The following is a 16329-nucleotide window of genomic DNA, read 5'->3' on the forward strand; positions in this document are numbered from 1 at the left end:
GCTGGGGATGTGAATTATCTCATTTTGATTCCATAGATCACCCTTACATATTTTGGGGGCTTTTACCTATAAGATTAACTACTTTTTTTTACCTATATTACAACTTGTACGAAATCTTATAACAACCTGAGAATGTGAAGTAGCTCATTTTGGTTCCATAAATCACGTTTACATTACCTTGGAGCAGTCTGGCCTTTTACCTGTAATTAATTACTTTTTTTTTTTTGTTCATATTACAGCCTGTACGAAATCTTATAACACACGCAGGGGATGTGAACAGCTTCCTGCGTTCTGTAACAGGACACCAAACAGCGCTAAGGGGAAGAATAGGTTCACCACGTCTTTCGCAGTGGTTCACGCCTCGCTCTTCAACTACCCACCTCCAGTTATTATGTCTCCCTGTCAAGCCTTGTATTTCAAGTAGCTGCTGCGAAACACCTCTTCTGTACATGACACCTTAGTAACTGTAAGCAACTGAACTACTCTAGGCTAACTGATCGTTGGTATTTTCTTGAACATTATATAGGCCAGTGATGCCATACCTTTTTGTTCGATTTCTGGCGCTTGTGAAATCCTAAACCTATAAATGGTTCGGCTAAATTTTCACAAACTCATGAGGGAATAGCGAACCGCTCGAATCGGCCAAAGCTAACTTTCTTATCAGCTATTTTCGTTACTGTGGTCTGATGAGATTAAAGATAGCTATATAATACAAAATACTAATGCTACTTTATATAAGAGGCATATCTTGAATGCAATCAGTAAAAATAGAGTCTTTGCTGATATTCCTGCAAATACATACAGCATACATGTAAACTAAGCGAGATATTTACAAAATACGGGGAGCAGGGATATAAAGAACTTTCGTACGTAGTCGATTGATGCGTACGATAACGCCATTGTCGTTTTCCATGTTTAAGTATATATTATAGCTCTTGTTCATGTAGTAGTAATAGTTGTCAAATTGGGCAAGTTCGTAATAATATATGTGCATTATATCAGGGTGTGCGTGCTGTGCCAGATATCCCTCTTTAGAGACCAAACATTTACAATAATTTACGATATTTTATTAACCCTCCTACTCAGATAGTATGTAAAATGTGTGCGCTTGATTTTCTTTTAAGTAATTAGTGAAATACTTAGTCGTTATTTATCTATTGTACATGGTTCAAATTATAGAAGCTCTCCTGTTTACTGTGGGACCCGCTTTATATACCACCCTCGATTATTCGCACTGAACCTTAAGAATTAATGGGTTTGCGACTGTAATGTATAATGATTTACATAAATGAGTAAGGACTCCAGAAATACTCCTTTTGAGTTGTGGAAAGATTTAAGTATAATAGAACTGCACTGTAAGTTCCTTGTACTGATGCTCTGGTGAGCCTGGGCTTCGATGCCGGTGTATAGGATGTTTATGTCCACCTTTACTGTATTTTGTTTCGTTGAAGGACGATGTATAATGGAAAGGATATGTATTATACATAGCGCAACATGTCAAGTGTTTGAAGCCATAAATCATTACTTCTCTTTATGGAAGGTATAGGTGTTGATATAAATTTGAGTACATATATTGTGTGGCTACTTGTCACTCAGCAGTCTGTAATATGGATCGTGGGTGGTAGAGAACGGTCATAGGCCGAGCAACCACCACCACACAGCAGCCTGGCACACAAGGGGGGCTGAGTGGGACTATGGTGGTGGTAGTGGCGGTGGTGGAGGGGCAGCTGAGGCCACCTTCATGCAGCCTTTGTCCAGAGTAGGGTGGTGGTGTAGGCAGGGAGGCAGAGGGGCGGCATACACACACCTGGCATTCTCTACACCACCTGCCTCTACCTCCCGCGCACACCCAAACCCCTTCCATATTACGCGTCTGAGATTATACCAGTGTTCAGAGAGTGGGTTTGTGCATGTACCCACGAGAAAGAGCAAGAGAGTAAGTGTTGCAGGGGCGGTGGGAGGTTATATAACGGGTGGTGTGGGAGTTGCATCTCAGGGTCCAGCAGCGCCGTGTTGCCAACCTCACCGACTGTCTCGCTGCCAACCCTCCCAGCACGAGCCCTTTATGTAACTATTTCGCAAGCAGGGTGTAATGGAGGCTAGAAAATATTTCTTTGTGACACTATTGCACATTCACTTTCATTGCTACAGTTTTCTTTAGTCCCCGTTAGTTTTGAAAAAAAAAAAATATTTCCGTTCTCAAACTTGCAGGAGGAACTCTGGTATTTTAGTTTGTTCCATAAATTATCCCCTACATCGATTGGAATTGTAGTGAATGGTATAAAAAAACGAATGAGCATTTTCTTTCACAATAACCATATAAAAGAGTAAATGGGGGTAATGTTAACAATTTCTTTTGGATTTATTTATCATTGTGTTTCACCAAGGAAGGAAATTGATCAAAGCCACGGATACTAACTAATACTTTCTAAAAATCGAATAATTGAGCTAGTGTAATGCATGAGGGGGCAGCACAAAGTAGGCGTCACCGGATGTGTAACTGCCCTCGCATCCGTCTCCCACCAACCCAAGTTCGCCAGGCACAACGGACCCAAGTGGGATTCACGAACATATTTACGACTGCTCCCCTATTGTCACATTTCTTTTCACAGGAGGGACAAGGAGGAAAGTGCAGAGTCTTCCCGTAGCTCTAGATCTTTCTACAAAAACAAATCTATAAGTTACGACTGGGAATTAATCGTAAATATTTTTTGAGAATCCCGCCCAAGTGGTTGTCACACACAGGGCCCTATTCTAGGTGGCATAGGAGACTTCGTAGCACATCTTCCTTTGCGATTTATTTTACTTTTTTTGCATCATACTATTCTCTCGTCTGCTATTTAAATATCAAGAATGTACAACAGTAACACAGTTGGATGTTAAGGTGTCATATGCGGAATAAATCGCTGAGGAAGAGGTTTTACGAACTCTCCAAAGCCACTTACACGACCCATAGTGGAAAGCGATCTTGGATACATTGCACGCAAGGTCAATACGTAGTTACGTATACTAAGACGCAGTTTTGGCGTAGTGGAGGGAGTGGAAGAAACACACGCATTTTGACACGACGAGTTTTTAGATATATATTTGACAGCCATGTTCAAAATTTCAACATTATTCTTCTAGCATCGTGTCCTGCCTTCCACTTTTGTCATCCCATCTCAAACGAGAATATTTTTCTTTCGTGCCCTTTTGTTTTTGTACTTCATATTGCTGTCACATAAAAACAGATTAACTCTAGATGAACAGAGCAAAGTTCACTAGCTATGATGATGGAAGATGTCACATGCTTTTATCTGACAACATTGAAGTAGCCTACACAAGAGGAGTATGAGACGGAAGGATACTCAGTGTGAGAAGGTATAAGAAATATGGAAAACAATATGAATCCCACAACAAAAGAGTCTGAGAAGGAAGGATACAATGTCGTTTAAAGAATGAGAATAATGCTGGCATATTAGGGAGCTTTGGCTTATGAGTGTACTATGCAGCTTAGGTGAGAAAGATTATATGCCACAGTGTTATGACTTGAAGGTATAGCAAGGAGTACAGTAGAGAGGACACGGCAGATGATCAGAAACTAAAGGGTGGATTTTATATTAGGTGAAGAATATGAAGGTACGAGTATTCATGTCATGAAACCAAATGTCTAACCTGATAGGAGGAGGAAAATAAAGGCAGGAGGACACACGGAAACATTAAGAGGAGACGTAGAACAGAAGATGGGAGACAAAAAGAGGCCACTTTTAGTCGCCTCTTAAGCAGGGATACTGGGGAAGTATTCTTTCCCCCCTCCCGAGGAAGTCCGGTTCCTCATCATATACCGTGTTTCCAATCATACACGCATCATTACAAAGTACCGAGTGGAGAGAGTAGGATCCATCATGTTTCCTAACTCGAAAAGGAGGAATTACGGGAGCTGGTGACAGGACAGGACCTTGAAAATCAGGCAAACCTCTGTACATAGCTTTAAAAGAACAGTGGTCGTCTACACCATCAGCTATTCAACGACAAGAAAGAAAACTGTATAGGCCTACTGTTTTTACTCTGCTTAAATTTGCCATCCCCCCATCCTGACGGCTGAGATGTAGCAATAGATTAACTCTAGGATATGATCTAGTCACAAAGAAGTGCTATGGAAAGGGTAGTCGTAGCAGATTCTCTTTGCAACTCAGCTACAGGAAACAAGCTGCAAAAGAACGAAAATCTGGGCCAGGATAAGGGAAACGGTACAGAAGGATACTCTCTCTCTCTCTCCCTCTCTCTCTCTCTCTCTCTCTGTTAAAAGGTTTAGGCCATACATTTAGAATGACAGCGGACGTGGTGAGAGTAGTGTGTGTGTGTGTGTGTGTGTGTGTGTGTGTGTACCCTTTAAAGGTTTAGGCTATGCATTTAGAATAACAGCAAGCATGGTGAGAGCACTGTGTGAATACACATGCAACACCAATAGGCTACTGGATTCTGTCCTATTGAACCCAAGTTCAAATCCCGGCTGGGGCAGGGAACGGTCTAAGGATCTAAATTTCATTACAAGGCAGACTTTACTGATCTATCAAAACACCTGCCATGTCGTAAAAACGCCCCCAGTCTTGTATGAGACAGCCCGAGCATGTATTCAATATGGACGGTGGGTGTTAGCGATGACATGCTGAGATGCGTGGTATGTAGGAGGACTACTGGACCTTGGGAACGGACTACAAGGCCTATGCCCAGAGTCGGACACACACACACACTGCTGGTGCAGTGGTAACGTTCTCGCTTGCCAACTGGTGGACGGGAGTTCGCGCCTCGCTCAGGTTGCGAAAAGTTTCACTGATGAAGTGGGTGGTTACTGTCCCCCTTGAGCAAGGGGACGGGTGTGTGCGTGTGTGAAGGTCACAGCCTTGCCCTTAGATCGGACTATATGAGCTCTCAGCTCCCTTCCGGGAGGGTAAAAGCTGACGATCACAACCATCAAATGATAATGACCGACCCGGTGAATTACACAAAGGGGGGGGGGAAAAGAAGACCCTCTACCAAGACCATTTCCAAGACAGAGGATCCGGCCCGACCAACCAATGAATTAGTGAAACTGCAAACCAGGCCACTGGGAGCAGGATGAGTCAGGGTATTGAGTACAAGTTGCTCGGGACCCAGAACATCAAGAACACGAGCCAGAGCAAGACCACCGGGCCTAGTACCTAGAGGAACCACAGTCAATCCACCGAGACTAAAGAAACCAAGAGTAGTTTAATTCCTCTGGGTGACAAGACCCAGTAAAAATGGCTAATGACATGGCCAAGGGAGATGCACCACGGAGGACCCTCAACCCAGTGCCTGAGAAGCAGAGGGAACCTCATCTTCTTTGAAAAATCAGTGATCATCGCCTACAGCGGCCTCCTCGCCTCCCTTGGGGCAAAGCCAGAGCAAGTGAGCACTGGAGAAATATTCACCGGTAACGTCAAAGATCACCCTCACATACCCTTCCAGTCTTTGACTATTTTCAACTCTCCCCACCACCTCACATACCCTTTCACTCTTTGACTATTTTCTACTCTCCCCACCACCTCAATCTGACTTTCACATCACCTTTCTGTCCAACTCCACGCAGTTCTCGGGCCCGACTTCGGCCGCAATAGGCTGTGTGGCTGCAAGGGGCCACGGTTGTAATTTGTAGGCTACACAGCAACATTTATTTGCTGTTATATAATAAAAGCTCACAATGTAAGGTAAAGGCTAATAATTATTAAGTTTGCATTTTCATTTCGAGGGAAAAAAAGAAACAGCAACGTACAGACTGTCAGCAGACTAAAACTGGTCTTCAACAGAAACCCAACAATGCTACCATAAGTAACTATGATGCATTCTGCGACTAAATAGTATAAAATATACCCTCAATTCAGAACTTACAGAACAGGGAGGGAGAGACAGCTACATGAAATTATATGATGATCTATTGTTTAAGATATATAAAAGGATAATTATGCAAGGTCCGAAAGGGATAGGGTATGGTGATATTCTGGTGCTCTTTTGTTATGGCACAGACAGGGGAGGTGAGGCAGCATAAGGACATATCCTGGTAGGGTCTGTTGTGCATCAAGCATAAAAAAATAAATAAATAAAATGCTGCTTACGTTATCTTATTCCACTCACACGATATGGCAGATTAACAGTACCTGAGACATTATAATGGATGTCAGAGAATAAACCTATTAATGAATTAAGAGTAGATGTAAAAATGTGATGCGAAAGCAATCAAGCCCCAACTATATCGATCAGTAAGAGTGACAGGAATAAAAAAGAAACTGCAGGCGATGTTATTAAAATATCCTGACAGTACAAACAACATAACGACCAAGTACAGCTACAGTAATGATAAGCAGCTGACGCCAGGAAAATGATGAGCCTTGCAGCAATCCATCAAGCTGAAGCTGGCTGCTGGTCCCTAAACTAGAGAAAATTGGCCCAGTTAACTAGGGGGTGGGGTAACTTACAGAAATTTGCACCAGAGACATGAGAAGGCTGTATGGAGCTTCATGCAGTGAAAAGGGGTAAATTAAGGAAGACTATCAGTAATGCACACATACAATTTGGGCACAGGGGCTGTCTGAAAAAGAGAGGGGGAGAGCACCATACCCTTCGCTTGTTATTATGAGCGATGAGCGAGAGAGAGAGAGAGATTCAGTCTGACATTTTGTAACCAGCAGGGCAAAGGGGGTGGGACTAACCTATCTGAGCCTTGCCCACACATGCTCCTGGATGCTGTTGCTGCCTATTTTGGTCTCAATGAGGATTAAAGGAAGGAAACTGGATAGCAACCTAAATCAGATAAAAAATACAGCTTCAGAGGGTGTCATGAAGCCATTTTTAGTGTAACTTAGACATTTAGCCCTCAGACCTCCTGAAGTTTTGCAGTGGTGAGTAAAATCATCTGGGGTTAACTGGGAAAAGCCACTTCCCAAGGTTTAATCTCTTCAGTCCAATGACATCTTTTAAATTATTGTTCATATCTCTTGATGAATTTATTTTTATACTTCCTTACTCTACTCTTTTTACTTTAATTTGATCTAAAACTGCCTTCTCTTCATCCTGAATGCTGACCTACAGTAAGAAATTAACACTGGATTATGATGGTAGTCATGTGTGCCATGGACAGGGTGCAGAACCAAAGCATTGTCTAAATCAGCAGCTGAGCTATGGGATATAAGCTACAAAAGAACAAAAATATGGGTCAAGATAGTGAAACAACTGTAGTCCCATTTCTACTACCCTTATTACAGACTTCAAACTCATGCCATACCAAAGCCTCACACCCACAAAGATAAAGACAAAATGCATATCAAATAACATAATATTGTATTTAAATATTTTCCAGAAACAATGACAATATTTTTACATGTAGTTTAAAATACACAATAACTTACACACGAAGATATAACATCAAACTAAAAAGCTATCCAAGTAAAATGGCAATGGCCAGTCCTATGTTAACCCCTTTGAAATGTATGGAATTGAGGCTAAGTTATTGCGGTCTAGCACCTTTAAGGGTAGATAACCATCTTACTTCCCTTACTGGAATTTTACATGATTAAAAGAGCCTTCAGGCACCTCTTCAGGATCAAATATATGGAAGGACGTCACTGACTGGTGCATCCTAATCACTAGGTTACTAAGTACAATAAAAAAGTAACTATAGTACTGTGTTCCCTGAGATCTGAAGAGAAGCCTCAAGTAAGTAAAAGTTTAGATATTTCTTTATATAATGCAACACCCTAAATTACATACAAGAAGTAGCTACATTTGTGCTGCACACTGTTACTACATATTTTTAATTGAAATAATCCATGAATAGTACATCCTTCATTCCAGTGATGTATTCCTTAAATCATTCTTGCAACCTCCATATGTGCAAATTCAGTTTAGAGAAATTTACGAAACTAAGTGGTTACATGTGGCCTTCATTAACTCTACTATCGCCTTCATTAACTCTACTATCAGGCTGATCTAGTGACAACAATGTACTGTAGTCTGGAGGGTTCAGAGAGCAAGAAAAAACCTGACAGGGGAAGAACTACCAACTGCATGCCCAATTAAATGGGTCATATCCTCTTTCACTAGTCCTGACTCCACTGCATAGGAAAAACTATTTGTACTTAAAAGTTTCACATTAACTATCAATGGTAGTCAATCCAACCACTACCATGTCACTGGATAAAAAAAGGGGATGCTAAACCAATATCATACACCCCCCCATATATAATTCTTCCAACCAGCTTAATACCAATAAAATATGTCATTGGATCCAAAGGAGTTAAAGCTATGACAGAGCAATCAACATCTACAGTTTTCCCTCCCTTACTCAGGACAGCCAGCTCTAAGGAACATATTACATTGTATGAATACAGTATCTTATACTCTTGTACTATATATTCCAGTAACAACAGAGCACCATGTACAACCCTGCTGTATAAAGCTGGATAAAGCAAGACAAAATGTGTCAATATACAATTGTTGCTGTGTCCTCAGGTTGATCTGGATATGAACTTGGTGGACTGCAGGAAATCAGACACTTCTGCCTGGTGCTCCATGTCTTTTGTTGAGGTTATAATGAGGGACTGTCTGCTGTAAAACTGAGGTGCATATGTTTTGCTATAAAGGACTGCATTACAATGACGGTTTAGCAGATTGTTCATGTGTCGGATAAACTGCAATAAAGACACATGAGGCAGAAAGTAAGCAGATCAACCTTGGTTTTATTCAGTGGGAGGTGTGGCATACACTGCACTGCACCCTTTGAATCCAATAACCTATTTCTTTATTCTTGCTACTTCCGATTGATACTGACTTTGGAAAAACCCTTAGTAGAGATGGAGTTAGAACCAGTCTCCATCAGCCCCCTTCACAATCTGATCTCTCTCTTTAAACTGAGTAAAATTACCTGACTGGAGAAGCTAAAGTAATATATGTTGACTGTTCTTCAATAAAAGTTACAGGTAATTCTGTGTCAACTGTAACTGTATCAAAACCCTACTAACACATGTAAAGATACGGCACAAAATATCAATGCATGCACTGACATGCTTCATAATGATTCCTGAGACTCCATTACATTACAATATTTGTACAGTACTTACAGCATCATCTTCACAAAATATACTTATAATATCACATTTCCCTCTTGCCTACAAAATATGCATGCAATACTATACCTCTCCCTTACATCAATACTCCGTTACCAGTGGAGTTACTATCCATAAACAATCCTCAGGTAGTATTGAGAAGGCTTTGAAAACTGACATTCTGAGAACATATTCCCCAAGTCTTCCAAGTCACAGGCCCCTGTCTGTTTATGTATATGCACTTTATCATTGGAATTAATACAGCCTTGCACAGTCATGCCTAAATCCATACCATTTACACGCTCAGTTTTTGAGCTAATAACATGTGGACGACCTTGAGAATGAACTGGACTAAAATAATTTGTTGCACACAAATTTACACAGGGTTTATCTGTATCAACGATATCTGTCTTTGCAGAATCAGGATGAGTCTTTACAAGACGATGTTTCAGACTGGAAGTCAAAGTTCTATCTGCTGCAAGACTTTTATTATGCTCAGCTGAAGTCCTCTCATTATTTAGAACATCTTTTCTGCTGGACATGCAACACAGCTCAGTTTCTGTGTCTTTATATAACTGTTCACCATACTTTTCACCATGACCTTTGTGCATATTTATTTCATCTTTGATTCCTCCCATCCTGTAAGAAAGCTTTGTACTTCCAAGCAGGATTCTGCAGGCATCACTGGGTTTTCCTGCTTTGGCTTCATTTATAATGGCGTGATACAAGTGAGAATCTCCATGAAGGTTCGGACTGAAGTGATGTATCTCGTCCTCAATGTTTGGTGAAGTGAAGGGGCATCCTCCAGGTTCCTGTGGCTGAGGCCTCAACTCCTGGGAAAATGTTGAAAAAATGTTGAAGTTCATTATTTCTAATCTCCTTTTCTCATCAAACGATAGGGCAAGGCAAATGTTGAAGTAAATGGTAAAAAAAATTATCACTACAGTAAAACAACCATGGCAGGACTGGAGAGTAAAGAGTACCAGTATTCCTCCTATGTATGTGACAGAATACAGAAAGCCAGTTCTAATAATACTTTTCATCATGCTTTCCACATTACATATACATTCTATCTGCTCTATCACTTCATCCTTTTTTGTCCCATCAGGAGCACAGAGATCCAGAACTAGGCTACTCAGTTTACATGTATAAGGCAGGGGGGACCAGTTACTCTCATGTAAGTGGCAATAGCTTATGTGAGCAATTAACCTAAACTGCCCCTTAGATTTTAACCTGTAACAGCCACATCCGGTTGGAGTGCCTTAGCTCGTTCAGCTATTAGATATCGACTGGTTAATTACACTGTATGGCTAACACTCAATACATACAGTAAATGGTTTCTTGAGCCACAGAAAAGCATTTGGATTGTCATTCTGTGCATAATTAGAATGCAGAACTGGTACTACAACCAATGAAAAATAAACAAATAAAATAACATTGTTACCTGGAGGGAAAGGCAGGAGTGAGAAGCATAGCTGACCTTGCGGCCTTCCATGCCATACAGATGCCTGATGCCATATGTGTATCTGGAGCCATTACGGCCATCCCAGGTGTGGCAACAACCAGAACCATTCCCACCTTGAGGCTTTGAGTAGAACTTTTCCCAGAAGGCCACATTCTCCCACCAGGGCATGCCAACATCTTTCAAGAAGACAGTGTAACGGAATCGGGAGTGGTGACGGAGACGATTGTGCTTCTTCAAGGTCCTGTGAAGCTCCTGCATGCATGGAGGAAAGTATGGAACCTGGGCCTCTATATCCTGGTGGTACAGGGGTTTTAGGATTCCACGGAAGTGATGGCTGCTGTCCCGATGCTTCCTGAAGAGTCGACATAAACTCTTCTTCACTTGTACCATTCTAGCATCACGGAATATTAGGGGTTCCTCTTTTTCAGAAAGCAATAACTGTTTTATCCCAAGTTCCAGTGTTTTCCTGAATAATGAACTAAGCAAATGTATCAGACAGCTGCAATTTATTTCTGCCTTTCCTCCAGACACTATCACCAGCCTGTCTTTTACTAATGATTCCACCAAGGTCCATGGAACTGAAAAGAAAGAGTAAGTTAAATTCATTGACTATGATGGCAAGTGGAGATAAGAGAAGAAGAAATAGCATGACATAAAGGCCACAGTGGAATGATAATACAAATAACAGGTACAAAGATGACAACTATACGGAGAATAAAAACAAAGAAGAACGCAGGGGAAGTCAGGGGGTGGTTCTTGAACAGTCACACTTATTGCTCCCCTAACCAGCAATGGATTAAAAAAAAAAAAAAAAAAAAAACAAAAAAAGCTCTTATAGCAGTTTTCAACAGCCATAAAGACCTGTGAGGTTATAGGAAACATCCCAGGTCAGTCACTGTTGCAGTAATGAACCAGTACCCAGAACAGCATAAAAGTCACACAAGATCTCTTCCTGGGTTTTGCATGGTGAGAGCTTTCATTTGAAATACTGGTATACATTTAAAAATAAAAAGCTAGTTACCTTGCTAGAGGCTCCTCTTAACCTTACTGGTCATGAATCTGCCACTGTGGGAGCAAAGCAAGAAAACAGAAAGGCAGATTCTAAGAGCAGCTATATATGGCCAGCAGGAAGAATTGGCATGATGGGGTTAAGCTGTTCACACAGAGGAATACTCTGTCTAGTGACACGCATTTAAACTACACTGGAAAGTGCCATCTGTGTCCATTACACCTAACTACATGAGATGACAAACTGTTGGAGATGCCTTCATGCAGTGGTATTGCTATAACTGCAGTAATAAAAACATCCCTCGGCTCCTCCATATCCTCCAAAAGAAGGATGGTAGACTGTTGGAGCAGACAAGTCCAACCCGCATACCACTGTGTTCACACTAAGATGAGCCTGGGGGCACAACAACAAGACATAAAATAAAAGGGTTCTGGAAACAAAGCCATATAACCTCCTTTCTAAAGTACAGTACATGTCACATGGCTCCTTTGGCCAGCTTGACTAAAATACATTCTGCTTGAGATGAACAAACAAACTACCAAAAACAGTGATCATAATGCTATATCTTCTTACCTTTTAAACAGTGGTGGCATGGATCATTCCCACAAAAATCCAGCATGTCAGACATTAAAATATTACGTGACACTTCCTTTATCTGCAGCAACAACTGACGGTCAGATGATGATAACTTCAGATGTTTTAGGGCATAGCTGATATGTCTTTGTAGGTCCAACACAGTCTTTCTTAAAGCTGGCTCCCCTCCACAACCAAGCCGGTACTCAAAAAACTGTGTCTCTGCGTCTGTCAAAAATTCTTGAAACAGTTTACTTCCTAGGCATGCCAATCTGTAAAACATGGCAAAGTACTTTAATATCAAGTTAATGAGAAGTAGGAGAACTATCAAATGCATGTTTAGTGAAAAAAGCCACAAAATAATTTACACATTCAAGCCTTTGAAAAACTGACTCAGAGGCACACTTAATAAGGATATTCTGTATGGGTATGAATATAAAACAAATAGCTATATAAAAGTGCAAGCAGCCCTGTCAGTGGTTTACTCAAAAAACATAATTCAGTATCCCCCTCCGCAGACTAAACCATAAGCCAGTGAAAATCCTTTCACTCTAAGGTAAAACAAACTGCAAACGAAGTGAGGAGTGAGGGTAAGTTGACAATGAAATAATGGGGAAGTTGGTGGAAAGTGACAAAGATCTCTGAACCATGGCTTTTATCTGCTGGAGGAATATCGATTATTGCTTTTATCTGCACAAACACAATATAAGGGTTATTGAATTAGCATTTACTTGGGCACACCATACCTCAGAACATAGTGAGAGTTGCGATCTTTGCGTGATCCATCAATGAGACAGTCAGAGTTTGTTGCAATGCTTGGCTGCTGTGTCAGAATTTGTTGCACTTGCTCATTTTTTCCCCAACATTGTTTTAGCTGCAATGAAAGGTATAGGTTAGCATTCAAACTGGCTAGGAAGGGTCAGCAGCACCTTTGTCTTAGCAATTTACTTGGGTTCCTATACTATACCTTATTATCTTGTGTGTTCTTTCAGCATTTCAGTATCAACATACATTACATAAATAATGAAAATGAGAATATTTATATGCCATACATAAAAATAAACTGGTAGGGAAAAGATGCTAGGGAACAAGAATAGAGTCCTCAGTATTAGCTGCCAACATTTTGATGCCAGACTCACCCAGGTGACACATCTCATGGTCACAAATGAAGCTGCCTATGGATGACTGATACAGTAACTGTGGTAAATTTTAGAGCTTTATATGTTTGTATGTACACCCTCAAGACTGATACTCAGTGATGACCAGTACAATGGTACAGAACCAGACCAGGACAAGCATCTCTACAGAAGCAACTGTAGTAGTTGCAATTCCAGGGTTATCCCCTGAGAACCCGACAGACTGCAGGCTGAAGCTGCCCATTTCCTGCAGCCCGCTATTTTCCTTTCAGGTGACAGGGAGGGACTTTTGGGATGTCTGTACAACCAGGCAGTTTCACTCCCCATATATAGCAGTGCCACCACATGAAGGTATCCCTCTCCAGCACCACACTATTACAGTACAGGCAAACAATAACTTTTGTTTCCATAAAATTGATGGCTGGTGTGTTATACTGTAGACCAATGTTTCCCAAACTTTTTTGGCTGTGACCCTGAACACAGAATTTTTTGGGCCTGGTGACCTTCAGGGTGGAAACATAATTTCAGCATTTTACATTTACAATGCTTTATTATTCAAAACTACTGTACTTTCCTATTCCAGAATCTCACTGACACTTTATATTCCAAGCCTGTGATGTAAATATATTTTCACTATTTTGTACCTGTAACATTTTTTTTTTATGTAAATATATTTTCACTATTTTGTACCTGTAACATTTTTTTTTTATTTCCTAATTTTTATTACCAGTATTAGTTCTTTATCAAACCATTCTGCAACCCTCAGGAGCATCCTTGTGACCCTCATTTGGGTCGTGACCATGGGTCTTGGAACCACTACTGCAGACTGACAACAGCTAAGCACATTTGTAACTTCAACTAGTGCCAGAAACCTTCGGGCACCTTTCTTTTAATAGAAAAAAAAAAATAAATAAATAAAAATACAGAATAAAGTATCCAAGTGGTGAGTTATTCAAAGTAAGTTAAAATTCATTGAAAATTCATTCATTTCAGGAATCTCTTGGAATCAGAAACTGAACAAATCAGAATATACTGTACCTGACACAAAAACAGAAGCCTTGTCTCGGCATCTTTGTAAAGTGAGGAGAGTGAAGCCTTCCCTCCTGGGGGCTTTATGTAAAATGTCATCTCAAAAGCCAAGATGTCATACCTCACTGGAAAGAAAATAAAAACTAAAATAAAAATAAAGTAATACTGTAGGTATTGCTGGGATACTGGATTTTTCTTTTTTAATCTTTACTGAATTTATTGCCCACATATCAAACTTATCAGGTATCATTCGATAGTCACACATGGAAAACACAAAAATAATGGTTAATGGCGAATGCTTGCCTGTGGTTTATGCGTCTGCTCAGCCACACAGACCAGGGTTACGCAACAACAATACGGTACTTTTTTCCTTTATAATACTCTGTATAGTGATTATAAGAGTAATTTGAACTAGAAAACTCCTGAAATGGGTAATTTTGAAGTTATCAGTTACAGAATCTCGTCAGCTTTACATGCGAACCAAGTGTAACAGAACCTAACCTATCCACGGAAGTTACATTCTCCAAACCTAACCTCTGCTGTAATGTTGACATTCCTATTAATGCAGTCAATCAATTCAATCAATCCAAGCTAACATTATTTCTACAGAATTTGGAGATCATATATAAACTACACTATGATAAAACTTGTTATTGTAAACTTCATATCTGTGAATGGCAGCTCTCCTAGACTATCCAAAAATGGCGACCCTCTTCTCCACAATTACCTGATACTGGTATTACTCGACTAAAAGTTTTCAATATTAGTATGAATAAAATACCCAAGTGCATCCACAGAGTTGCGAGCTCTTCCATGCATTAAACAGGCAGGAAACGATATCATCACAGTGTGTCTGTTCTAGCCTGACAAAGATCCCTAACCCTTTTCAGACCAGCTGATAGCCAAGTTCAGTCTTCAAATATTCCTACCTCCTAACTAAGATTAATCAAATTTCATGCAACCAGACTAAGCAACTCAGGCTATGAAAATGACCCAGTTCCATCAGATTAAAACAAACTGACTATTATACCTGTAATTACAAAACAATGCTTTGTAGATAAATCATGTACTGTATATACAGTTGCAGCCTTCCCAGAGCAACTCTCTTCAAGAAATGAGTTAATTCATCATGACTATGAACAGTATATAAAGTTTTCCTCTTGTACAGCTTGAGTACAGATGCCTTACTTCCCCTTCTTGTTCTAAATATGATCAGGAACACAATATCAACACAACTCGTCACGGATCACTATTTGTTTACATCAGGGGATTTAAATTTTAAACCTTCTTCATGTAGTTCGGATATTTGTTAGCACGGCATTCTTTGTGATTTGTATTTAATATCACACTTCAGTACTCCCTTTCTGCTATCTGTATCTCTTTAGTACTACACAGATCAAATAAATAACATCCGGAAATTTAATGGTGAAGTGGCCGAACTATTCTCATGGGGGGACCGCACAGAGGGAACGCCACTGAAACCATCCTCGAGCATGGGAGAGACCACGGAGGTAGGATCATTGATATATAAACATCTGTGGGTAGGATATTATACCTCCATGAGAGAGACAACCCACGATGATATCTACGATTTTTAGAAAGTCAAATGTGAAGATCACAGGGCAAGGCCAGAGATCAACTCGTGTGTGTGTGTGTGTGTGTGTGTCTGTGTGTGTAATTCACCGGCTCGGTCAGGATCACCTGATGGTCGTGATCGTCAGCTTTTACCCTCCCGGAAGGGAGCTGAGAGCTCATATAGTCCGATCTAAGGGCAAGGCTGTGACCTTCACACACGCACACACCCGTCTCCTTGCTCAAGGGGGACAGTAACCACCCACTTCGTCAGTGAAACTTTTCGCAGCCTGAGCGAGACGCGAACTCCCGTCTACCAGATGGCAAGCAGATACCACTGCACCAGCGTGTGTGTGTGTGTGTGTGTGTGTGTGTGTGTGTGTGTGGTTCTAACAACTTTCAGGTATATACGGATTTGTGGGAGGCACCCTCTGTTGTCAGAAGACA

General features: G+C 40.7%; 1 protein-coding gene across 1 annotated transcript; it reads right to left on the reverse strand.

Annotated features, from left to right (window-relative positions):
- Nucleotides 1–9226: 9226 nt before the first annotated feature.
- LOC145391836 (uncharacterized) lies at nucleotides 9227–14409 on the reverse strand. The gene is made up of 5 exons (XM_080266323.1): nucleotides 14320–14409; nucleotides 12892–13019; nucleotides 12146–12417; nucleotides 10543–11141; nucleotides 9227–9931 (listed from the first exon to the last, which is right to left on the reverse strand). The coding sequence occupies exons 1-5, from the start codon at nucleotides 14407–14409 to the stop codon at nucleotides 9227–9229; spliced, it is 1794 nt and encodes a 597-aa protein (XP_080122449.1).
- Nucleotides 14410–16329: the final 1920 nt, after the last annotated feature.

Source organism: Coenobita brevimanus, chromosome 20 (genome assembly GCF_032717465.1).
Source record: "Coenobita brevimanus isolate Jiangsu-jjx chromosome 20, ASM3271746v2, whole genome shotgun sequence".
NCBI lineage: Eukaryota > Metazoa > Arthropoda > Malacostraca > Decapoda > Coenobitidae > Coenobita > Coenobita brevimanus.

Bases quoted from the DNA above. Each gene is read 5' to 3' on its own strand.
- LOC145391836 (XM_080266323.1), bottom strand. From the start codon at position 14,409: ATGACATTTTACATAAAGCCCCCAGGAGGGAAGGCTTCACTCTCCTCA. The intron at 12,418-12,891 runs GTATGGTGTGCC...CATGTTTTACAG, and splicing joins AACTCTCACTATGTTCTGAG to ATTGGCATGCCTAGGAAGTA. The intron at 9,932-10,542 runs GTAACAATGTTA...ACATTTTCCCAG, and splicing joins ACTCCTGCCTTTCCCTCCAG to GAGTTGAGGCCTCAGCCACA.